Source organism: Podarcis muralis, chromosome 7 (assembly GCF_964188315.1).
Source record: "Podarcis muralis chromosome 7, rPodMur119.hap1.1, whole genome shotgun sequence".
Classification (NCBI taxonomy): Eukaryota; Metazoa; Chordata; class Lepidosauria; order Squamata; family Lacertidae; genus Podarcis; species Podarcis muralis.
In genome coordinates this window covers 80,820,801-80,846,341 of record NC_135661.1, presented here as the reverse complement: position 1 = coordinate 80,846,341, position 25,541 = coordinate 80,820,801, and the positions used below count along the sequence as shown (strand labels likewise).

Genomic DNA, 25,541 nt, shown 5'->3' with positions numbered 1-25,541 from the left:
GTCTAAGTGCTGAATACAACCCACTGTTTAATAATGTATTTCTACTGTTAAAAATTCTTGAAAATATTACTGGTTTTGTACTGTGGATGCTTATAAATTGCTTAGTTTACTACTTTTGGCTAAAAGTAGTAAAAAAGCCTGTGTATAAAACAAAAAACCACAACAACAAAAAACCACAAAAAACCACAAAAAAATACTTAAGGCTGTGCATTCAAACTGGCGTGATCTCTGCCTCACTCCTCAGGTTGATCCCAAAGAGAAGGTTGTGCTTATGCAACCAACATGGGGAATGTACTTTCTAGAGCTGCTCCTAGTTCTATGTATGTTTGGGGCACTTCCAGGATGTCACTATTTTCGATTCCATCACATTCAGGCAAGTTTAGGTTGCACAATTAAATGTGATTTGGAGATACATGACCACCTCATCAAAAGATCGACATGGTCTAGGCTCCCTGTGAACAATTAAGAATGAATGCTAAATCACTGAATCATAGAACTGTCGAGTTGGAAGGGACTCACAAGGATCCTCTAGTCCAACCCGCTGCAATGCAGGAATCTCAACTAAAGCCTCTAATGTCCAACAAGGTCTAACCACCCCACAAACTTTGGGCAAACAAATTGGAATGAATGTTCAATAAACAGGTCATCTGGAAGTGACCTTAGTCTCCCCCCCCCCCGAGAACATTGCCGCCTCAATCCCTGATGACCCTTGGGCTCCCTTCTAACTCTACAATTCGATGATTCTTTGTGTGCCTCCTCCACAATAGCTCCAGAGGGTGACAACAGGAGAACAGGCCTTATCTGCATTGGCTCCCCGCTTGTGGAATGCTGTCTCCAGAGAGGCTTGCTTGGCACCTTCATTACATATCTTTAGATGCCAGGCAAAAGCATTCCTCTTCTCCCAGGCCTTTGGCTAATTAAACAATTGAAGGCCTTTTAAACTGAGGGGAGAGTCATTCTTGTTTTTGTTTGTTACTATGTTATGTGTTCTTGTGTTTTTATGTTGTAAACTGTCCTGTGGTCCTTGGATGGAGGACGATATAGAAATTTAATAAACGGAACAGTAATTTCACAGCGAAAATGTTTGTAAATTAAGTGAAGAAGAAGAAGAAGTGTTTGGATTTGATATCCCGCTTTATCACTACCCGAAAGGAGTCTCAAAGCGGCTAACATTCTCCTTTCCCTTCCTCCCCCACAACAAACACTCTGTGAGGTGAGTGAGGCTGAGAGACTTCAGAGAAGTGTGACTGGCCCAAGGTCACCCAGCAGCTGCAGGTGGAGGAGCGGAGACGTGAACCCGGTTCCCCAGATTACGAGTCTGTCGCTCTTAACCACTACACCACACTGGCTTTCAGTGTTAGTATGCAGAATTGGCAAAATTAACTTCAATTATAAGATACCAATCAAATCAAAAGTTAAGAATGGAGTGGAAGTATTTCGAAGATTCTATGTCAAAATATTGTTCTAAAAATGACATGCTAATAAGCTTAGAATGAAAAATGTAAGCAATAACAAAACCAATAAAGAAGGAAAAATCAGAATGTAACAAAAATAATTTATTATAGAATGCAAGGAGAAAAGGTAGAAAGAAATATAAAGAAGTCGAATTGCTGTGGAGGGAAGTAGAGGGTGGGTGGTGGGCTTTATAATTATGTATATAATTAAGTAGCTGTTGTAATTTAGATATTATATTTTATGTGAGGGAATCATTGGGAATTTTGGTTATTATGTATATATGTTAAGTTTCAATAAAGATATTGGGGGGGAGGAGAAAATAATAATAATAATTTCACAGTGAAAATGTTCACAGGGCAACATCTGGCACAGCCCCCTAAAGGAAACCAACGACATCCCACTCTTCCATCGTGGACTAGCCTAAGCCAGACACCTTGGCCTGTACCTGTGTGAAGCCCAGCTTGATACGCCGCTGCTTGAAGGTGCGGGCAAACTGCTCCAGCTCCTCCAAGTCGCTGGGCTCCTCAGGGTGTGAAGGGGTCTCCAGGCATTTGGGTGGCTGTGAGTGAGTGAGGTGGGACTCGGGGAGGCCAGGCCGAGTCACTTGCTGGGGAGCAGAAAGAAGACACAAAAATGCTGAACCAAGATGCACGAAAGCACCGAACAGAAGGCAAAGAATAATGTATGAACAAGACCTCGGTGAAACAGCTTAGGGCTCGCCCACACTTCCACCACTCCCGTGCCTAGAAAGCACGGGGCCAAGAGGTCTTCTGCCTGACTGAAATATACTCAGAGTCGAGAGTGGATTTCATGCTCTTTATTCAGCTCATAGTGGTGAGGAGGAATGAAAGTTTTCCCAAAGTATCTGCTTTATATACATTATTTACACAATGGGCTGCACGTGATTGGCTAATTCCGGAATTCTCCTGTAGGCCAATCAGGTTGTGGATTCACTTCCATCTGGAGCTGGATTGGGTGGCTCCTGCAGACCAATCATACTGCTGCATTGTTCTAGGACCAATCAGACTGCTGCATTGTTCTAGGACCAATCAGACTGCTGCATTTTGAATCCTATTGTTCTAGGACCAATCAGACTGCTGCATTTTGGATCCAATTGTTCTAGGACCAATCAGACTGCTGCATTTTGGATCCTATTCAACTCAGTACATAACACTGACCCACTCCTTTCCCAGGGAAACCCTGCACTCTAGCTCCAAACTGGAGCAAATCTGGAGAAAACTCAACTTGTGTGCTTCAGTTGAACACTAAAGAGTGGTTTCCCTGTCCCTGGTTCCCGGGCCAAGCAGTGGGACAAAAGGACACTGCTTCCTAGGTGGTGTCAATATTACCATATTACTTATATCCCATTGTTGGCTCTGGTCAGACATTTCTGCAAGTCTTTGAAACAATACCTGGGAAACTGTTTAAGCAGAGGCAAAGGTGAGATGAGTGATCACAACCCTCATAGTTCCAGGGCACAAGACACAGAGCCACCACGATGAAGCTAAGCAGGTCTAGCGGTCTGATCAGTGCCTGGTTGGAAGACTGACTGGGAAAGGACCCACCCCCCTCCATGCACACCACCGTGAAGTTCCATAATGGAAGGGGTGTAAATGTACTAAACAAATAAACAAATTCCTGATCGCCACTGCCTTCAAGGGTCTGACAAAATGATCATTGCATTGCGTTAACTGTGGTGAAACAGTCTTTTCTTCAAAGCAAGATATACTGGAGCAGACAAGAGTACAGCATTAAAAGAGGAAGAATGAGACTGCCAGACCAAGGCTGGCAATCTCTGCGTTCCCACTGAGTATTTTACGCACTCACCTGTGCTGGGAGTCCTGCACGAGGCTGGTTCGGCAGGAGGCTCCCTGGGTTTTGCTGAGGTAGCTGAAAGAGATTTGGTGTCGGGAGCAGCCCTGTGAGGGAAAAGATGTAGTGAACAGCTCAGCTTTGCAAAATCAAGCACCACCTTATTCCACCGTGTGAAAAGTTACTGACCAAACCGGGAATAAAAACCTGCCAGTTTGGTGCCATTCTTCAGACCCCTAAAAACCTCCACTGTTGTTATTTAAGCGAAGTAAAATCCTACTCCTCATTGACTGAAGAGAAAATAAAAATTCACAATAGCAGCTACTGCTAAAAATGTGCAGACAAGGAAAAAGCCTAGCTGGACACTGCAGCATTTAGAAAATGTGGTTTTTCTATTCTTCACAGTTGTTTGTCTTTTCTTGCAGACTGGGGAGGAATTTGAAGGTGAGCCTATTTAATTCACACATTCTGAAACAAAGTGTAAACTGAAACACAGCCATTTGTTGAAATTCATACTTCTCCAAATTCTGCAACGCAGTTCTCCAGCTAGGTTATTTTGCACTAAGTTTCATATATGAGAGCAAAGGCTGCATATAAAACCATATATTTGTGAAAATAACATAGAAATGTAGTGTTATATTAAGAAAATTGCTCTGCAAAAATATATTTATTAGGATAAATTCATACAAAAATGTTGATGGAATTTTCATGAAGACATTTTTTTTTAATTGCAAACTGGTATGGAAACTTAAGATTGGAAAACTGAAAAACTGAGAGGAAGCGAAATTGGCACATTGTCTCACCCCTACCATCCAGCACATGATTCTAACTTGAGAGAATAAAATGCTTTATGCTGAGGCAAAGTGGAACAGATTTCTCCAGTTCCCTAATCTGCCTCTTCATCCCAGAATGGGGGGAACAAACGGGGAATTCTGTGGTGAGGGAAAAGTACATGATTTTATCACCTTTCAGAACTGCACATAATTCCTGGTAGACCTGGGCTTGGTGAGGGTGGGGTAAGTAGATATAGGCTGACAGTGAACTCTGTGTTTTGGTTTTTTTTGTCCAAGGCTTACAGCAGGAGTGAGGAATGTGTGGTCCTCCAGATGTTGCTGGACTACAACTCCACCATTCCTGACCATTGGCCACATTGGCTGTAGTTTGGTAGATCAAAGAGCATCTGGAGGGGGGAGGGCACAGATTCCCCATCCCTGCCTTACAGTGCTTCCACACTAGGTGCTTACTATCCTCACACTTGGTTCACTCACTTTTTATACGGCATCTACCAGTACATGACATCATCAACTCATTGTCTCCCCCCTGTGTCTTCTCTGTGCTGCTTCTTCTGGTTTTCGACAGACCACAAAAAATCCCAAGTTGTTGTTGTTGTTAATATTATTATTATTATTAATAATAATAAACACTAGTGGAATCTTTACAGGTGTAAATCACCATAGTATTGTTACTCTTCCATTTTCTTTTCCATCTGGTTTTGGCAGGGATGCCTAAAGCGGCCGAACCTATTGCCATTTCACCTTCACTATTATTATTTTCCAGTCAGCGTCATTTCATTACATTGTTGTTGTTGTTTTAAAAAATGTTTTAATTAACACTGAAAATGCTTTTAGAACCATTTTTAAATATGACAGTATTCATGCCATGGCACTTCTATGGAAGAGTATTCTAGTGCTGATTTTCAAATGCTGCTGTTTCTTCATCCTGTGCCAATGTTTTATTTTTCAGACTTTTCACAACATTTTAGAACGTTTTTCTTATACATCTCAAAAGTTGTTGGGAAAGAGCACTTCACTGAGCTTTCCCCCCATCAGGGCATAAAGTCAATGGCAATTTCATTTGCAGCTTACAGCGGAAAAACAACGGCTCGTTGCACTAGGAACTGCTTGCCTGCAAATACCCTTTTGCCAGGAGAAGCAGAGTGTGGCCTATGCAGTCTCTTTTTCACACACAAGCCATTCTTACCTTGCTGTCCCTGCTGGGCCTGTGGCAGCAGGAACTGTGCAGGCGGCTGGAGGTGGTGCCCTGGGACGAGGACTAACTGCTGGAGCTGGAGCAGCTGCTGGATGTCCTAGAACAGAGAAGCGAGGGGGAGGAAGAGTGTGGGTATATCTACCATCCAAATTTATGCCAGTTTAATGCTGGGGACTGCAGTCTGGTGAAGGTGTTGAGGATTCTCCTACAGTTGACCAGGGTCTGTTGTGGTGAGTGGCAATGTGTGTTTGCTAGAAAGGCACACACAGAGGAAGTTGGATCTCACAGGGTCTACAGAAAATCCTCACTGTGAGAGCCACTTTCACTGTGTACAGCCAGGTAAAAGGGGCACAGCCTATATAAGCCTGTCACGTTCCCAGCCTGCTCTTTCTCTGATTCCTGATCTCCGATCTCTCTCTTCTCTTCTCTCTCTTCTCTTCTCTTCGATGCCTCATCAGTGACTAGGGATGAAGGACAAGTGCTGAATCTGAGTCACAGCTCAAACTCCATTTTGATCTAAACTACTGTATACAGTGGTGCCTCGCAAGATGAAATTAATTCGTTCCGCGAGTTTTGTCCTCTTGCGATTTTTTTCGTCTTGCGAAGCACGGTGTTGGGAAAGTTTTGGAAAAGCTTCAAAAATCACCAAAGTCTTTAAAAACCTCAAAAAAGGCTACCACACCGCGTTCTATGAGTTGCTCCTCGAAGTCAAGTTGCAACTGTATTAACGGTGTTAAGAAAAAGGAAGCAAACTTGCAAGACGTTTTCGTCTTGCGAAGCAAGCCCATAGGGGAAATCGTCTTGCGAAGCAGCTCAAAAAACAAAAAACCCTTTCGTCTAGCGAGTTTTTTGTCTTGCGAGGCATTCGTCTTGCGAGGTACCACTGTATGTCTGCAACTACATTTTCAGCCTGCCTCAAGACTGCTATTGTGAAACTGAGTGAGTAAATCTATCTTTACTTATAAGAAGACTGTTTGGTGTGTCTATTGTTTTTAAGGGAGAAAAGGGGGAAATAACAGGAAATCCAGTCTGCAATAAAGCATCCTGGATCACTAAAACTAAAGGTTAAAGCTAACCTATCAACAGGTTCCTTATTTTTGGCCGACAAAGGGACGTACCCCGCTGAACTCACGAAGAACAATATCTAACAAACACATCCTCTCCTAGTTTCTATACACATCCCTACATAAGAGAAGAAATGCCGCAGTGCACCTGCAGCAGCAGAACTGAACGCCTTCACCTGTCCCAGCTGCAACAAAACATGTCTCTCCCGCATCGGTCTCTAGAGCCACAGCAGGTACTGCAACTTTCCAACAGTTTGACCTCGCCCAGAAAGGCGCACCCCTCCACTGTCTCCTGAGACAGATGGATGCCAACCGTGGATCAGGCCACGTCTGCATGAGCAGCCTGTCATAGGCTTTGACTTCTGCCCTGTTCCCTGTGTGGTGGTGAGCGTGTAATGCTGGGCAACCCATTCTGGCCAGACCCCCGGCAAGCTGAGCCTCCCGTGCACAAGCCCTTACCTGTGCAGTGAGCTGGATTGGCTGCGACAGGGCAAGCTGTGGCGTCTGGGGCTGGTTCTGTGGCGCCGTCAGCTCAGCCCCAGGCTGCTGAGAGGAGGCTGCGGCAGCTGCGGCATTGGACTGCTGCACGGCGGCTGCCAGGAGCTGCGCTTGGGCCTGCTGCAGAAGCAGCTGCTGTTGGGCAGGCATCAGGGCCGTCAGCTGGGTTGGTGGAAGGCAGAGAAGAGGTGTAGCATAGCAAATGGCAGGCCAGGAGGGGGTGACCAGGCAGAAGGGGAATAGAGGCGGAAAAGGGAAGGAGGAGAAATCAACCAGGCAGAGAGAAGGAAGAAGCTGGTTAGTTGGGTCCTTCTCCCACCCAGCGCATCAGCAGAGGTATGAGAGCCCCAGCAAGCAGAGAGCCAAGCAATATATTCCTCTTGGTTGCCAACACCTTTCCTGACAGCAGTGCCTGTGCTTATAATTCAACACAATAGGACAATTTCACTAAGCAGACGAGGGCTGTTGTTCTTTCACGTTATGTTCAGGGACAGGAAATCCTGTGTGTGTTGAATTTCTCCTGGGAAAGGCACAGGAGGAGGAATGGAGTGGGCAAACCTAAGCTTCTCACATTACTGAGAAATGCTGACGAACACACAACGCCATTCCGGGTCCCTTACTGCTTATATGAGGAAGGTATAAGCAGCATTTTGCTAGGGCAATGCAGAATGAGAATTTAGTTTCAATCTAAGCCCCTCCACAAGCCACACCTGCACAGGAGAAATGTCCACTTCCCCAGGCCTCTACCTACCACATTCAGAGGAGAGGAGAGGGGTGAGATTTCAAAATCATCATTTCCTTTTCATCATCCTTCAGTGTCCACCCCAGAGTGCCAGGGAGCCATGCCTCCCCAGCTACCATCTTCCTATCAACCCTCTATTTCCCTTAAACTATTCTGAATCATTAACTGATACCACAGGCCTTTTAGTACATGATTTCTTTAACTATTTTTCCAAGTGCACACCTAAATAATAAACACATACAGTGTGCTTGTCAGAAGACACACACACTCTCTCTCTCTAATCTGTATACTTACAAACCTGGATTTGTTACTACATAATCTATGAAACAACTTTATGGAAAGAGAGAAGCTTCCCATCAAATAATAACCATGCTTTTTACATAATGAACGTTGGCTCAATGCTTCTTGAGTTCAGGACTTTCAATTGTTAGAAAACTGGTCATGGAAACAGCCCTTTGTTTGTATCCACCTCCCTGCCACCCCCTGGGCCACTTAAGCCAAACTCCGTAATCTATGTCTGGCCACAGGACCTTCCACTTACCCCAGCCAGCTGGCTGCCAGCTAACATAAGCTGGGCCTGGGGCAGGTGTGTCTGCTGAGCTGGGGGAGCCGGGACTGGGGCTGGAGCTGGAGGAATTTCTGTTGGGTCTTCAGCTTTGATCTGGAGGGAGAAAAGAAGATGAAAGAGAATCACTACGACTCTCTCTCCAGCTGTGTGCGACAGACATCCTTCCGCTCCTGTTGCAGCTCAACATTGCTTGTTTGAGACACAAATTTGATGCTGTCCTCCTTCTCCTTCCATGCTTCCTGACCCCCTCTCCTGTGCCCCTAATCTCCCCTTCCCTAACATCCGAGCTACCAGCCTGGAAGAAGCGCTTAAGCAGAGCTATGGCAATGGGTAGCTCTCACAGGGCAGCACAAAAGGATCGGGTTTTAAGGCTACCATTGAAAATACGGAGTCCTATCTGTATCACTGTAGGGAGAGGATGGTGGCCCAATGGAACTGAGGAACATTGTCCAAGGTGCTGGGTGCTGCTAAGCAACACCAAGGAAAACAAAAAAATTCTGCAACTTGAATACATTATGCTAAGTAAGCAGCTCTGCACGTGTTTAATTCACTCTGCTGCTGCAAGCGACTTGCTAAAGGGACAAAGAGCAACACAAGCACCAAAATCCCAACAACTGGAAGTTGATGCTATCTCTCTGACTCATTGCTAGGTTGGCTTCCTGTTTTGCTGCTGGGCCTGAGGCGCAGGGAATTCCCCCGCAAAACCAAACTTGATTCATGAGTCTCTACCACACTGATTACAAAAGTACAAAGCTGCCCACGGTTCTGACCCACCCAACCTTCCACTCAGCTATATATTATACCAGAAAAATAAAAAATAAGTTTCTTCAGTTACTCAGAAATCAATCAACTGGTATTGAATTACTTCATGATTCCAGTCCTGGGACAAAATGGGTTTTGCAGGTTTCTGTTGTGCTTCAAAACACAGCAACATTTGTTTAACCAGAAAATATAGAGGGGCTGTAAAAAAAACCAGAGTTTTAAAGCTAAGTAGGTACCGGTAGGTTAGTGACCTGATGGGAGGACTAGCCTGAGGGATCTGTAAGTTGCTTTCCAAATGAAGACAGGAATAGAAATGTAGTAAATAATACTCCATGGCACTGCAGAAATACTACTTTTCCTTAGAATTCACTCATCTACAGCCACCATAGCTGGTTCTGGGGTAGGGATAGGGAACCTGTGGCCCACAGATGTCTTTGGACTCCAACTCCCATTAGCATGGAATGATGGGAGTTGCAGTACAGCATTTAGAGAACCAGAGGAGATCTGGAGGAAACAGTGGTCAACTAAGACAGATAAACACACTGATAAACAGAGGTGGAGAACGTTTTCTGGCGAGTGGGTCGGATCCTTGTCTCTCCAACCCTGCTGGACAAAATTTGACAGATGGGTGGCAGGTCATGTTACCCTTTGCAGCCCCACTTATTGGGATTTCAAAGCACAGCACAAGCCATTCGAAAATCCTTTTTGTAAAAAGGCATTTAAAAAGCCCTCTGGACCACTTGTCTTCAGAGAATCAAGGAGGAGCATAGAGAAGGAGAATGGAATGTAAACTTGACTTCCTGTCCTTTCCAAATTCTTTTCACTCTAATAGACCTATTGCCTAAACTTCATACCATGCATAATTTTATACCCCTCTATCATAATAAATAGGGATACTTCAGGAAATTTGTTCTTTCTGAATTCTGATACAAGCTGGCTTGATTTGCACCTCCCAAACCACTGTGAAGATCAGAATGCAGCTACGCTCTTCACGAAGGGCACTGCAAATTGATGCGGTGCTCCCTCTGGTGGCAGCTGCTAGTGAACATAGCTAGGTGCCTCAACCTCCTTTTTCACCCAAATGCTCCCACTGACCCATGTTATTATTATTATTTCACATGTAATATGATAAAGCATTATTGCAGGACACAGAGCTAAGGTCCACATTACCTCCATTAGAAACTGCTGGAGTCCACATTCCAGAACATACACACGTACAACTATTAACACACCTATTAACTATTAACATATTTTACCTTTATTTTTACTTATTAACATATACACACACATTTATTCATACGCACACATCCATTCACAAAACAAGCAAATCTCTCCTCCTTGTGGAGGGGTAGTGTGGCTTGGGTGCCAAAGTTCAGAGGTTCCCCAGTCAGAGGCACTGCAAAATTGGATTCCTATTTCCTCATTAATATTATAACCTGCAACCTGATTTCTTCCCTCTCTGACCTCCATTCTCCTAGACTTGGCTATGGTGGTTGCAGATAAGAGGTGATATTTTTATTCCCCATGGATGGTACCTAAAAGGTAAAGGTAAAGGGACCCCTAACTGTTAGGTCCAGTCGCGGACAACTCTGGGGTTGTGGCGCTCATCTCGCTTATTGTGGCCAGTCATGTGGCCAGCATGACTAAGCCGCTTCTGGCGAACCAGAACAGCGCACGGAAACGCCGTTTACCTTCCCGCCAGAGTGGTACCTATTTATCTACTTGCACTTTGACGTGCTTTTGAACTGCTAGGTTGGCAGGAGCTGGGACTGAGCAGCAGGAGCTCACCCCGTCGTGGGGATTTGAACTTAACCTTGTTCCCCATATCGGGGAGCACAAAGAAGCACAAAAAAGCAGCCCTGCAAACTGCTGGAAGATGGTCCCTACTGGCGGAGACCACTGTTATGACAAGCATGTATGGGAAACTGTCTTCTCTTTTGAGTATGGTGAGAACTGGCAGAGAAACAATGTCCTCTGCAGTGGTGCTAGTGGAAGCTAGAGGATGCCACTTACCTTGGTGCCGGTGCTGGTTGGGGATGGGGAGAACGGGGAAGGTTTGCTCTGCTGGGTCTGCAAGGGACAAAGAGAGAAAAAGGAAGTCAGCATCAACAGACTAAAAGCATGCCCCTTGTCTGCCACAACAACATTTGTGCCACTACTATAAACCTCCAGCTTCTGGCCAACTTTTCTCACCTGGTGGTTTGTGTCAGGTCCATTTCTTTCTGTATCTGAAACCAAGGAGATAATTGTCATAAAGCTTCCATACAAAGCCATCGCTTCAATAATCCCCATCCCTTGAACCCTCCTCCCAAGGCCTACATTCTCAAATAAGAGTCCCATAGGCCACATCAAGCCTGCCATGCCTGTTTCTTCTCCTCCTCTCCCCACAGGTCCTGTGCCTTTCTCTTGCAGGATTTCAGTCATGGCTATGAGGTTTCTTATGGTACTGTACGTGCATGAACACACATGCCCAAGTGTAGGATCACTCTAAAATCAAGATATATATGCAAGCCATACTATAATTCTGGCGTTTTGGACAATGCTGGTATGGTTTTAAAGAAAGGGACTTAATTACATTTTTGAAATGAGTTGTTATAATATAAAGGCTAGGTGGTTATGTATGTAATATTTGCATTCATTTCTACATTACAGTAAATTCTAAAGACACAAGCTTTTTTCTGGATGTTTAATGCATTGTACATGTAGCATGTTTATAGAGGTAGGCAAACCTCTGAGGTCTCCCCGCTTTTTGTCTGATATTTGGTGCTTTCCCTTCTTTCTACCAAGGGGTAATCTGGCCCACTAAACAGTTACGGTAAGTGGCACGGCCATGTACCAAACATTGGCTGCTTCTTTCCACCCAGCCTTCCTTCTAACATTTATTCTCTGCTTCATTCCTTCTGCTCCCCTAAAACAATCGCTTTCAGGACTTCTCTCTCACTACTTCTCTTCTCAGTCCCCAGAAACCCCACATGACCATTTTTCATCATGCCTAACTTTGCCCCTCTCCCCCAAATTTGCTTCACTAAGATTCATTCAAAAACTTGCTAGTGCAAATCGTATGTTATCTTAGTTGCATTTTTATTGCTTAGTCCAATTTATTGGGTCCGAAAAACTTTTTAAAATGCAGAACATTGGGAGGATTTATTTTATAATAACAGTAAGGAGAAGGAGGAGGAGGAGGAGGAGGAGGAGGAGGAGGAGGAGGAGGAGATGATCACCTCAGGGCAGTTTACAAAATAAACAAGCAGTGTACATATCACAAAACATGTGTTTCATATATTATACGAAGGCTAGTTCCTAAGCCTGTCGGTTTGTCACATTCCAGTAGGACCAAAGAATGGAACTCAGGACAGAGCAATGCAAATGAAAGCTGCGGCATGGTCTCCCTGTAACTGTGGGGTTATGGGACAAAGGAAAATGGCTTTTGGGCACCGTTGTTGGGTGACGGGGGAGCACAGAAGTCTGTACTGAGGTGAGATCACTCTAGAGATCACTGTGCACATCACAGCAGTCTCCCATCCCTCACCCACTTTTCAAAACTCATAATGACAGATATTTTGCTAGTTCGTAAAAATTATAATGAACGACTAAATCCCCATCCCTTCCCTCCAGGCACTGCTACCTGTGTGCTCCTCTTGCAGCTCCAGCCGCGCCTTCTCCAGCTCCAGGGGCTTAGACATTCTTACTTCTATGAGAGAAAGAAAAGAGGGTGGAAAGAAAATGGGGGTGAGCGCTACATCAGATTGTGACGGTACACCAAGCGGCAGTGGGGGGAATCAGAGCAGAACACCCAGAACCTAAATACTAATCTAAAGTATTTCAATATCAATACAGTAACGTTTACAGTACATAGAATTTGAAAATATATGCCTAGTTGGATCAGGGATGGGCAATCTGTGGCTCTCCTGCGTTATTGGACACCATCTCCCATCATCCCTGACCATTAAGGCCAGCCCAGGTCATTTTGCTGCTTGGGGTAAAAGCCCTGGAGCCATCCCCCCGCCTCTGCCCACTCCTGATCTTCATCAGCGCTGGGCATCTACTGCCCAGTGCTCGGCACCTGCTCCTGCTCCTCCGCCGCAGCCCTCCATCTATCCCCACCTCTCCACAGCTTACACAGCAGACCACCTGCCAGCCAAGCAAACCAGAGCTTTGCCAGGCTGCCTCCAGGCGGTGTAAGAGGAGACGCAACAGTGGGGAGGACACAGTCACAGTGGCAGAGGAACAGGAGGAGGAAGAGGTCGCCCAGCAGCAGTGTGTGCCCTGTGGGCAACTGGAAGTGGCATGCAGTGGGTGCACAGTGGCAGTGGCCGCTGTAGCCTCCAGCCCTGCTGACCATTGGCCCTGCTGGCTAAGGCTGATGGAAAATGGAGTCTAATAACTTCTGGCAGATTCCCATCTCTGTCTTACTATGTCTTGACCAATATAATGGAAAGACATTTCAGTGGCCAACACTGAAAAGCAGTTTACTTTTTGGTGAGCAAGAGCTTGCATGTTTTTCCTAGTTATCTCCTGCAAGTAAAAACAATAGTTTCTTTCTCTTTTTAATGGAAGCGGAAAATTCAGAGGAGGAATATCCATTAGAGGACCAGGCCTCTAAAGGCCACTTATCCTCCCTTCCAGTGCTCACTGCAGGAGGTGGTCCCCCCATCATTCAGCCCGGACACTGAGGTCCAGCTCCGAGGGTCTTCTGACAGTTCCCTCCCACAAGAAGTGAAGTTACAGGGAACCAGGCAGAGGGCTTTCTCAGCAGTGGCACCTGCCCTGTGGAATGCCTTCCTATCAGATGTCAAAGAGATAAGGAACTACACAACTTCTAGAAGACATCTGAAGGCAGCCCTGTTTTGGGAAGTTTTTAATGCTTGACATTTTATTATGTTTTTATCTATTGCTGGAAGCTGCTCAGAGTGGTTGGGGAAACCGAGCCAGATGGGCAGGGTATTATTTATATTATTATTATTATTATTATTATATTATTATCATCATCATTATTGTTGTTGTTATCTCATTTTGCAATCTTACTGCCATCATGTTTTTCATTTAGTTCTGTTGAATTTTTTGATTCTCCTAAATAATTTGGCATCACCAACAAACTTGACTCCTTCCCCGCTTTCCCATACCCCTATTTATACATAACTGGGTCCAAATAGCACGGCATGGCAGAAGGTGCAAAGATGAGAGCTAAAGGTTGCTTTCTTCTAACATGGATCATATGCACAAAATAAATAAAAAGAGGCATACTTTTGCTTTCCAACATACGCTACATCCTCTCCTTCCCGCCACCTCCCAAGCTACACTGCAAAGGAGTAAGATATTGCACTACAGATGCTAGACCCTAGTTTGTGTGACTTTAGCACTACGCAAATCTATTCTATAGAACACTCTTTGGAAAGGCCCAATGTGTTTGGGGAGACCCCAGCAGCTCAGATCAGAAAGTGAAACCTTGCAAGAGGAGGGCCTAGGCAAACAGTCGCCCAGCTTCACGAAGTTGAGAAACGGGGAATAGAAATAACAAAACAAAACAAAACTTCCACAGATTGCTAAAACCACAAAGTCATCCATATCAGTTCCTGGCCCCCAAGATCCCCACAAATCAAATTACCTAATCCTGCCCTTAGTGAACGTGCTGCCAGTAGATGCAGCCAAACAAGGCACGCACAACACTGAGAGGTACCTGGGAGGGGAAGGTGTGATTTGGATGCAACTGGGGAGGGTCAGAGGGTGGACTTCCCCGCTCTGGGCACTTTTGTCCCGTGCTAGAACTGCACGTATCTTAGCTTGAAGTGGGGGAAATTTCTTTCTTAAAAACAACCAGCCCCAGCTGAGGAACACAACTGTAACCATTTCGGGCATGGCTGGGCCTACATACTATGATAACTGAAAGTGATCGAAGTCAACTCTCCCTCCACCCCCACCATTCACAATGGAAAGCTTTAGTGAGCAGGTTTTACACTGCTTTTCTCGCTCCAGTCTGGCCTAAAAGCTGCCTCACCCAAAGCAATTTTAAAAAAGGAACGCCCTCCTTGCTTCCAGGGTCTCTTTGGCCCTCTCCTGGCCCTCCAGCTCCTACCTGGACCAGCCCTGTAGTGCAGGACAGGGATGGGGGCGTAGAGAGTTGCCTTCCTCTTAAGATGTCTTTTCTGTTTCCCACCCCCAAGACTGGAGCCTTATCACCGGCTGTTCCTGTCTGATTTGCATATGCTTAATGAGTCACACTCTAATAAGGAAGCCCTGTTGAGCTAGGCTAGACATCAGCATGCGATGTGGGGGGCAGTTGATGGGTGGAGAGTCCAAGAAAAAGTGGGGCCGCCCCCTGAGTTGGGTCCTCTCATTAAATGAATAACATCCACCGAATTGTAGCCAAAGTGCATGTGTAACAGCGGTAGCTGCACATTAAGTCCATCACAGGCAACCATTTTGCTACCTTCCGTGTGGCAAAAATTCTCCTGACAAGACGATATACAAACGGTTATACGTTTCCCAGGGTGCAGTTTGGTCATCTGTATCGGTGCCCTGCATCATCCTGTCAAAGGCTGAGGAGAATTTTACCACGCTTATTTATTTATTAGTTATATTAGTCACCTCATAAAACACATCCTCTAGGCAATGTGCAGCACCGTATTCTGCACCTGATCAGAAATCTGTGGGGTGCAGCTGTGGGGATGGTAGAGGAGGGCAAGGATTCCACTTGCAGCCAGGCAGTGAGGCACAGAGAGTTCCTGCCAACAGGCAAACTACTCTGAGGTGAGCTCTCTCTCACCTGGGTTAGTTTGATCACCTAACTCCACCAGAAAGGAGAATTTTTGCCATGCATGCGTTGGGAAACATGAAAGCTCACTGGAAGCTGCCACTGCCGCTACCGTGCAACCTTGTGGGAGGGCCATCCAGCAGGATTCTGCCACCTGAGGCGGTTGCTTCACTCTGCCTCATGAGTGGGCTGGCCCTGCGCACTCATGTGTGTAGGGCTGGGGGCTCTGTAGCCCTCCAGATGTTGGCTGCTGAGTCGCACCAGCCACAGGCATCTGCCACATTAATACCATACGGTTTAAGCACTTTAAGCGGTCACGGCTTCCCCCTAAGAATTCTGGCAAAAGTAGTTTGTTAAGGGTACTGAGAGTTGTTAGGAAACCCTCATTTCCCTCATGGAATGGCAGTTCCCAGAATTCCCTGTGAGGAGGAGTAGACTGTTAAACCACTCTGGAAATTGTAGCACTGTGAGGGAACTAACAGACTCCTGTTCCTCTCACAGAGATACCATACCCAGAATGGTTTAACCATCAATCCCTTTTCCCAGGGAAATCTGAAGACTGTAGTTCTGTAAGTACAATAGAGGTCTCCTAACAATTCTTAGCACTATGGTTCCCAGGGTTCTTTGGGGGAAGCCATGATTGTTTAAAGTGGTATAATACTGCTTTAAATGTACAGTGTGGATGGGGTCAAATACACACCAAGATTCCCCAAACTCTCCTTCCTGCTCTGCCTTCCAGCACCCTTCAATTAGCCCCATGCTGAGAGAAATAAGCAAAGCATTCTGGGTAATAAGTGGGACATGCAATAAAATGTTGCAGAGCAGAATGCTCTTGGTTCAGGGTTCCAGCCAGTCATGCCATTTCCCCAGATACTTGATTTCATCCCCACTCCAGTGGACGTTCAAAATTCTGTAGCTACCGAGCATGCTGTTCTGGGGTCTCTCCCCCCAAAAAACTACTTTTGCAAAGCACAAGATGCCTCCAAGCTGGCCAATACCTCCCTTATTGCTGTTTTGGCTTCCTAGGGAATGGCACTCATGAGTTCACTATTAGTAGGTATGATAAAAATGTTATTGGTCGCTTCCAGGCAACCTTTTAAATGAGCATCTAGGCTGCTTTGTTTGCAGAAAGATTGGCCATGTTGGCTATTTAATAAGTACTCATCATGATTTGGTTGTGGGGAGATCAGATGACGTTTCATCAAGTGAGCGTTATCCCACATATACCAGTGCATTTTCCTCATTTCTTCCATTTGGAGCAGGTCTGCTTGGGAGGGGTCAGTTTCTGAGAATCGTATGCGCACAGAACCAACTCCTTCTCCTTGGTTGGCCTACAATAACACTACCCCAATAGGCACATCAGAGGCATTGTTTTCAACCATGAAAACCCTCTTGAGCCTTCTCGGTCCACTGAAAGGATTTCCCACCTTTGAGGCAGTTGGTCAATGGCACAGTGAGGCAAGAGAAGGAGACAATGAACTTCCAGGAGTAATTTCTGAACCCCATGTGGCTGCTTGGTCAAACCACACTATGCCTTTCCTGGGTCCATCTCGGTGGTGATGGGGATGCTGCGGTACCATAGACACAGTGTAGGGACAGTGTGGTGGTACCTTGCCAGCCTCTTTCTTGCAGGACACATCCTGAAAGATGTCATACTTGGCTGGGAGTTTGTCCTTGTTTGCTGTGAAAGGGGGCAAGGTGTTTTCAGGGGAAGAAAGCGCAGTGGCTGCAGCAAACACATCCTCTGTTTTCTTGTAGTATTGCTGATAGAAGTGAAAATGCCAGGGACCGCTGCCCCCACGAGATGCACAAGTTGTGCTGAGTGCACCAGGGCAGCCCCCAGCATAATGGGAAAGCATGGTGGGGTTGCCAGGTAATATGTCAGCTCTTCTTGGGGGTCCAGCAACTTCAGGAGTAGCAGGTGCAGCATGATTGTGCCAGGCACCACTGCTCTACTGTCAATGGCATCCATGAAGAGTGACTCACTGAGCTCCCATGAACCAACGCCCGGCTGATTGGCAATGTCCCAATCCAGGAAATTGCTAGAGGGTCCTGAGTCTATCATGACTCAAGTCAAGTAGGCACCCCCTTCCCCAAAGGGGTGTGCAAGACAGTAGGCAAGGTGATGGCTGATTTGAGTGGTGGTGGATCTTCAGGGGCCTTCTGGGAAGATCCACACTCCTTCTTTGGTCCCAGCTCCCAGACCTCTACCAAAGTTAGGATTTTGAGTTTTCTAGTAGCAGAGTCTTGACAACCACCTTGGCTGAACACACCATGGCACAGTGCCTCACCTTCCCACAACAGAGGCACACACACTTCTTTCACCTTCCTGTCTTCTCATCCTCCATCAACCGGGGACATGCTAATCCGATCTGCAATAGGTTCCTCCCCTGAAACTGATGATGTCCGCACACTACAATGGGAAATGTGTGCCGGAGCGTGGTACTGGAACTCCAGGCAACCTTCAGGTCTACCGCCTGTTTTCAGGCACAGCTGAATGAGGGCTGATCAGATGCCAGGCAGAGCTGTTTGCCCCAATTCATCAAGGATCTCGTCATTTAGCCCCAGCTGGTACTGCACCATATACACCTTGTCATTCCAATTCCAGTCCTGGGCCTACAGTCTAAATGCACTGGTGTAACCACCCACTGATTCTCTCCCATGCCTCTGATTTTGAAGCCAACATGTGGGTGTCTTCTTCTTGTAAGGGTGCTGGAAGGACTTGACCATGGTTACAATGAAGTTGTCCTAGTTGTTGCCATGCAATTATTGGTCACCAGTCTTGATGTGAGGTCTGGGCTTGTAGGGGTTCGATCAAACTGTCCTGGTCCTCACTGCAAGCAAATTGGCTGGTTCACACTGGCTTGATCTGACTAGGAGTGTCTGATGTCATGCGGTGAAACAGTCCTCTGCCAACCCTGCCCTGGATCCAGCTCTCCACTCCCTAGACTTCTGGCCTACTCTTCAGGCTCAGGCACATCTCAGGGTCCCAATGTCACATTCCCCTTTTCACTAGCACGCTCCCCAAGGTCATCCATTTCCAACTCCCCGAGCTCCACCCATTCATCCTCAGAATCCAACCATTCCCCTCCATGATATCTCCATGGGATTCATGGCAATCAAGATCTAGAAGGGGGTGATGTAGATGTGAAGCAACATCAGAAGTTAAAGAAGGTTCAAAACGATACTGAGGAATATTCACAATTAGCTTGCCTACTTTTAAAATGACAATGACAAGCAGAAATAAAACAGCTGAAGCTTTTTTTCCTGCTGTGTTGATGAAATGATGAGCAAAAGTTCACCTGCTCCATTTCTGAGTGTCAAACTGCTGGTAGAGGCAGGGGAGTAACTGCAGGAGGAACAGGTGGCAGTACACAGAACGATCAATATAAGTGGAACTCATTGCTGCAAGCAACCTACAGTAAGGCGACCGATCGTGAGAATGATAAAAATCAGCAGTTTCTATAACCTCTGATCAAAGATAATGGGGAGGCAGTAGGTATGTATGAGTAAGAGGCAAGCAAGTTGGTTTTGAGAAAGAATAAAAAACTAAAGGGTTAGGTCCACCCACCCACAAGATACACAAACATGATATCCAAACTCACCTTCTTTGAATGTTGTTAATTCAGTACCAAAAATGGAAGAGCCGCATTTTCAGATTAAATGCACCTTCCCATTTATGGGCTCGTTCATTCAATTTACAAATGCAAGGAATTAAAGTACCATTCTTAAACACAAACGGATTAGATTTTGTTGATGATCAATTCCTATCAGGAATTGGTATGTGCACACACACACCCAAACTCCTAGCAAGACTTCTGTGACAAACAGAAAATTTAAATGGCAACATGTTTTCTGATGTGGATAGGAGAACCCTTCAGTATTGAATTTCTGCCTGTCAGGGAGTTCCGGGATAAAATATTACAAAGGACTAACAAATGCTAAAGATGCAGGAGCCCAGCAAGATGAACATGTGGCAGCCCTAAGATATTTTGACAGTTGGTAAGAATTATGTCAGTTTCTCTGTTATTTATTTACAATTACTTATTCAGCTTATGAAAACATTTCAAAATAATTAACAATAAAAAACATAAACAATTAATAGAAATTCAAATCAGATATATCTACCATCTAAAAATCTTTGCTTAAAAGGCTTATGAAAAAAGGAAGGCGCTGAAAAATTAGGTGCCGAAAAGACAAGAGAAATGACACTTGTGTGGCATGTACAAGGAGGTAGTTCTGCAGAGGTCTTTCTCACTGGGGAAGTACAGTCTGAGCACATAATACCAATCCTGGCCCAACTGCACTGGCTGCCAATTAGTTTCCTGGCCCAATTCAAAGTGCTTGTTTGACAGATAAAGTCTTATGTGGCTCAGGACCCCAATACCTCAAGGACTGCCTCTCCCCATATGAACCAACCCAGACCTTGAAATTGTCCTCTGAGGGAGGACCAGAGGGCAGCAACAGGAGAACGCGCCCTGTCAGTGGTGGCTCCCTGTTTGTGGAATGCTCTCCCTGGTGAGGTTCACCTGGCACCATCATTACATTACATTACTTTTTCCCCAGGCCTTTGGCTTTTAATTTTCTGTAGCTTTGAGTGGGCGGCATAGGAGCCAATTCCTGGGGGTTGTGGGGGCACTGGCCCCCACAATAAAATATTTTAGGGGGCCGGGTCCCCACAAAGTTGATGGGCATTCCCATTCAAATGGTGTGTGTGCACTGCATCATGTTATCAATTTTGTGGGGTGGGGCTTACCTGGGCCCCCACAATATTTTATTCAAGTTGGCACCCCTGGTGGGTGGGATGTTTTAATCTAGCTTTAAAAAAAATATAGATCTGCCTTTTAGATTTTTCTTTGTCTTTTTATGCTGGTTTTCATGGATGTGTTTGTTTATATACTGTAGGTTGCTTTGGCTTGCCTTGGTTAAAAAGCAACCAATATATTCAATAAACAAGAAATATAAAAATAGTATATGGATCGCAGGAAAAATGTGTTGTGATCTGCAAACAACAACAACTAAAGCTCTGTTCTACTGCAAAGGCTTCTCTTACTGAATTTTTACTTTTCTTGCAAATTCTGAACAGGGCCTAGGACACCGCTGACACTCAACCAAACTGAAACAGCAGCACTAAAAGTGGTAATGTGTGCACGTGCGAGATGCTTGGGGTGTTATGCATGGCTGTGTGCATCTATGTGCATGAAGTGAGTAACAGGTGTGTGTGAAAACATATTGTTTGTGAACAGGATTGTTTGTATCTGAGATGTATTTTTACACTATGGCTATCAGGTTACAACCCAGAGGTTCTACCTTTTACTTTTTAACCACACAAAAGCAGTGAAAGCGTGTCCAGCTGCATCTCCTGTCCCAGTCAGTCCTCTGTTTGCCCTCCATCCTCCTTTCTCATTCTTTCAGCAGCAAGATGTGGGAAGGGTTAGGGTAGGAGGCCCAGAAGCAGCAACTTCTTCTGCTACGTGAGTATGGTTTAAAGCAGAAGTGAATTCTCTAGGTTACAATCTGGCAATTCTGTTCTTTACAGTCTTCTCAGACTTGTCCGAAGGCAGCTAGTGTCTCCAATACCTGTAGCATTCATAGAATCCTAGAACTGTAACGTTGGAAGGGGCCACAAGGGTCATGTAATCCAATCCCCTGCAATGCAGGAATCCTTTTGCCCAATGTGGGGGCTCCAACCTGTGACCCTGAAATTAAGAGTCTCATGCTCTACCAACCGAGCCATCCCACATTCAAAGATGCTTCAGCGCTAGTCGTCAACCGGTGGGGTTGGTACCCACAAGTGAGTTACTGCACCCTCGCCTAAAGTTGGTCAGACCACAGGCACCAAAACTCTTTTGCTTACTGTCTTTTTTAAAAAGGAAGAGAAACACACAGAGAAGCAGACAATTGGAGAAGATAAGGGGAGAGAGGCAGAGAGATGTTGCTTCCAAACAATCTATTTCTTGAGCAATCATCTTGATCTGTTTGCAAGGAGGTTAGACTATGCTGGCTTTTTATTGAGAATTCATTCTGATTTGTTTGAAGGAGACACTGATTCAAAGATGGATTGGGCGGGGAGGTGGGATCCTATTCAGTTCTTATTTAAAGATGAATTTACATACTTTACGTACTTTCCAAAACAATACACAAACCAAAACACAGCCAATCTTCAAAATTCAGTTCTCCGAGTTAGGTAAAATTGCACACAAACAGACATGTGTGTGTATATATTAGGGAAAATTCACACTAAAATGCTGGTGAGTTTTTGTGAGAACTTTTTTCTTCTTCTTTAAGTTGCAAGCTCATGTGGAAATGTGGAGAATTGCATTTAAGACTGGAAAAATGAGTCCAGTCAGAGAAACCCAAATGGGCAGATTTTGTCATCCTTATTGTCAAGAGGATGTCATCATACGGTTTCCACTTTGCTTACCACAGAAAGTCTGCTTCTTTGGGGAAGAAGGTTTGCTGAGCAAGAACTCCAAATTGTGCAGCCTGAATGTGTCACTATGCAATGGAATCCCATCTGAAGATGTTGACACTATGGAAGAGCCCAGAAATGGCGAAAAACAGAGGGAAGAAGAAAAGCGTACAAATGGCAGAAAATTGAAGAGTGGGTCTGAAGTTGCACAGCAGCGTGAAAAAGCGAGTCCTAAATCTGAAAAGGCCCAAGACTGCTGCTTTAGGGAAGTAAGACATTTTCAGGGGTCCTGCCCTTCTGCCTTTAACAGCAGCCAGGAAAGTTTTATCTCCACATCCGGAAAAGTCTCACCAGCTGAATGTCTGAATCTCGAATTACTGCTATAGAGATACAGGAGCAGGGCCTATTTTTTTAAAGTGGCAATTTTACCAATTGTCACGTCACTCATGAAATAATTTCAGGAGTTTCCTCCTCACTATGGCTCTTAAATTTGCACAAGTTCTCTCTCAGGGGAACCCGGCAGCTACAGCTGGACCTGAGAGATGATGCTTCTCCAGCCTCTCCCCTCCTCCACCGCAGTCCTCCAAACTGCCGGCCACCCTTTGCTGGCTTTCACTTCTGCTTCCCTTTCACATTTTTAGATGTTTTAAAAACAGACTCCAATTTACTGAAACCCCAGCTAAAAACAGAAGCCCAGAAACCAGCCTCCGGGCAGCGCTCCTCCTACCCCTAGCAGCCGGTCCTCATTCTCCTGCCTTGGCTCTCTACAGCGCCCTCTGCAGGAAAACACTGGGATGGAAACAGCTAGGGTAGCCAGATACAAAGGAAGGCAGAGCTCTGAGCCATTTTAGTCATTTTGCAGGAAAGGGAATCTGTTTTCGTTCCTGCAAAAATAGTACCGTGCAAGCAGCTATGACAGATACAGGGACAGTGTCTTCTTTTGCATGGGACAGCCTGCTGTCTCCTTGGATTCCAGGAAGCCTTGCAGGAATTTGGAAGCCTGAGGGGAACAGGGAGAGTAAACTGGTTTGTTTGCTTCAATCTACAGTTATGCAGCAATGATGGGGAAGCAGTGACTCTAGAGATGTCGTTGGACTCAAGCTCTTGTCAGCCCCAACCAGCTCGTTCAATGGACAGGGTTAAAGGGAACTGTGGCCCAGCAACATCACAAGGGGCACAGGTTCTTCATCAGTACGCTGCAGGATAGAAATAAGTTTGGGACTACCCTCGCAGCCAGCTCGGTTTGCATAGTGACCAGAGCCTGTGCTTTTAACAGTACCTCCGCTCTGCAGAAATCAGCAAGTGAAACTTTTCGCAGCAAGGAGATAAGCATCACTTGCTAATGGCTGTACATCAAGTTGTTGCTGAAGGCACAGCTACTGTGGTTGCTTGCAAAGTTGGAAATCTTGGCCTGTGCTCTTAGTCAGGTTGCCACCTTTTTCCCAGCAGGGCTCCTGTGACTTTAACAGCAGAAATTAGGTGTGGCGCTTCCCACCATCCCACCCCCAAGCCCACATCTCTATGCAGGGACAAAAACATTCCAGCTGGCTTTCTGCCTGGCAGGGAACTCTTGGGCACAGGAGCCCCACTAGAGAAAAGCTAGAATGCTCCCCTCTGTTTCAAATACCTTTCATCCGTAAGTCCCAGTGTGCTTTTGCCGCTTATCCCCAACTCCATGCTCCAGCCCTGACCTCAGGCCTACTGGAGTTTCTTTCCCCTAACCCTATCCTCTCCCTTCACCTTTGCACTGAGCTGCAGAGAAGACAGGGCTGGCGATAGACAATAGTTTTCAAAAAGTGCTGAAAGTGGGGTGTGACAGGGGCAGCACTGTTTGTGGCCCATGCACTCAGTTTGGCACCAGTATATCCTCTGGCACTTACCTGCCGCCCACAGCCCTGAGTTCACCATGGCAACGATGCTTCTGGTGCAGGAGAGAGAGCATTGGAGAGCCCTGCCTGCCGCTGACAGCCGGTACCTCTTCCAGAGAGGGGAAGAGCGGATGGCGGGACAAGGAAGGGCCTCTGAGCTTGGGGCAGAGCCGGGGGAGTCCCCTGGTGCTTCAGAAGCAAGAACAGTGAATGTGGCAGGAAGCAGCTGGGAGGAAGAAGCCATAGCGGTATGTTGGGGGGGTGGGAGCAAAGAACACTGCAAGGACTGGCACACAACAAACACATGTGCGTGGGCATGTGTGTTACCTGCCTATTACCCTTGTCGCCCACAGGTGCTGCCCTCCCCTTTGTGCTTGCCATACCCAGGGCTCTGATGCATACACTCCTGGACACCCAACAGAGATGTGGTGTGAAGGGTTATGCAAAATGCACTCACCACGGCACCACATTCTCTCACACATGCTGTACTACATACCTGGGCATGAGCAGACAAATTTTCTCTTGAATCTGGAATAATGCCTAGCACCGACCCCCCAATGTGAGTGGGACCATTTATAATCTTTCTGGCATGCTAGCTGAAAGATTAAAACAGCAATACAGTCCCTCTCCCCAAAACACACACACACAAACTAGATCCTGCAACTCCAGTCAATGTGCAGAGTCCTACACCCCACCTCAAATACTGCTTATAGCCAATAGCTTGTCAAGAGCCTTAGGGCCTCCCTTGGATATACAACACATTTCCCATAAACCTCCAGCTTGCCACTGCCCCTGACACCTCTCAGTGGACTTTAGTTCTCTTGGGTCAAGGACTTGTTCATCCAGACAATCCTTAAAACCTGGCTCCCAGGCCTACTAGGTACTCCTTCTGCAGCTGCTGTCACAATCCCTATCTATTGGTTGGCATGTCCTTAGCAGCGGAAGCATGTGTGCTAATGTGGGACTGGGGAAAAAGGAAACTGAACCCCTTTGACAGTGGCTGGAGAAATGCTGTGCAGGGCTGTGTACACACAATCCTGTTTGCACTGCATCCTGTGTGCCCTCACCACTGCTTTGGGAAGCAGCGTTCGCACCAGGTTGGTCACAATCCATAGATATTCTGTATCTGCCTTGTCATTTCTTAGGAAAAACTACATTCTTATGCATTCCCCCAACCAGAACCAGCTTCGATCTGATTTTAGTGGGGGGGGGGGGGGGACGGACAAGCGGCCTAACTGTGTTTTAAGCCAGTAATGTGTACACAGCCCTAGGCAAGTGCCTCGGGTCCCCAGGTGGTACAGCAGGACTCAGACTGTCTGGATGATAAGACAGAGAAACAGCCCTGAAATGGTAAATGCGATCTCTAAAGGTCTGGACCTAGCAATCCTAATCCCACCCTACCTCTTACTGGAAATCTCATAATGATGGTCTTCTTAACTGAATATCCTCACAGCTCATTGTGGACAACTCAATGTAGAGCTTATTATGTTAAGATGGTGAGGCATCTACACAACCAGGTTTAGTTATCCCTGAAGAGACAAAAACCACCTTTCTGTCTTCACAATTGGGGTGACTCCAGACTGGTGAACCCTGGAAACCCTCCCCAAACATCAGAAATGT

General features: G+C 46.0%; 1 protein-coding gene across 6 annotated transcripts in view; it reads right to left on the bottom strand.

Moving 5' to 3' along the window:
- The window catches only part of POU2F2 (POU class 2 homeobox 2), a 109,764-nt gene that overhangs the window by 17,104 nt on the left and 67,119 nt on the right, over positions 1 to 25,541 (bottom strand). For 5 of the 6 annotated variants that reach the window (XM_028742314.2, XM_028742309.2, XM_077932195.1 and 2 more), the window contains 8 exons: positions 12,516 to 12,581; positions 11,084 to 11,118; positions 10,904 to 10,960; positions 8,102 to 8,221; positions 6,780 to 6,980; positions 5,248 to 5,353; positions 3,283 to 3,374; positions 1,901 to 2,062 (listed from right to left, as the gene is read on the bottom strand). In XM_028742314.2, coding sequence (XP_028598147.2) covers positions 1,901 to 2,062; positions 3,283 to 3,374; positions 5,248 to 5,353; positions 6,780 to 6,980; positions 8,102 to 8,221; positions 10,904 to 10,960; positions 11,084 to 11,118; positions 12,516 to 12,581 — 839 coding nt within the window. Of the gene's footprint in view, positions 1 to 1,900; positions 2,063 to 3,282; positions 3,375 to 5,247; positions 5,354 to 6,779; positions 6,981 to 8,101; positions 8,222 to 10,903; positions 10,961 to 11,083; positions 11,119 to 12,515; positions 12,582 to 23,933; positions 24,026 to 25,541 lie in introns of those variants that run through there. The other variant, XM_077932196.1, reaches the window with a different exon arrangement.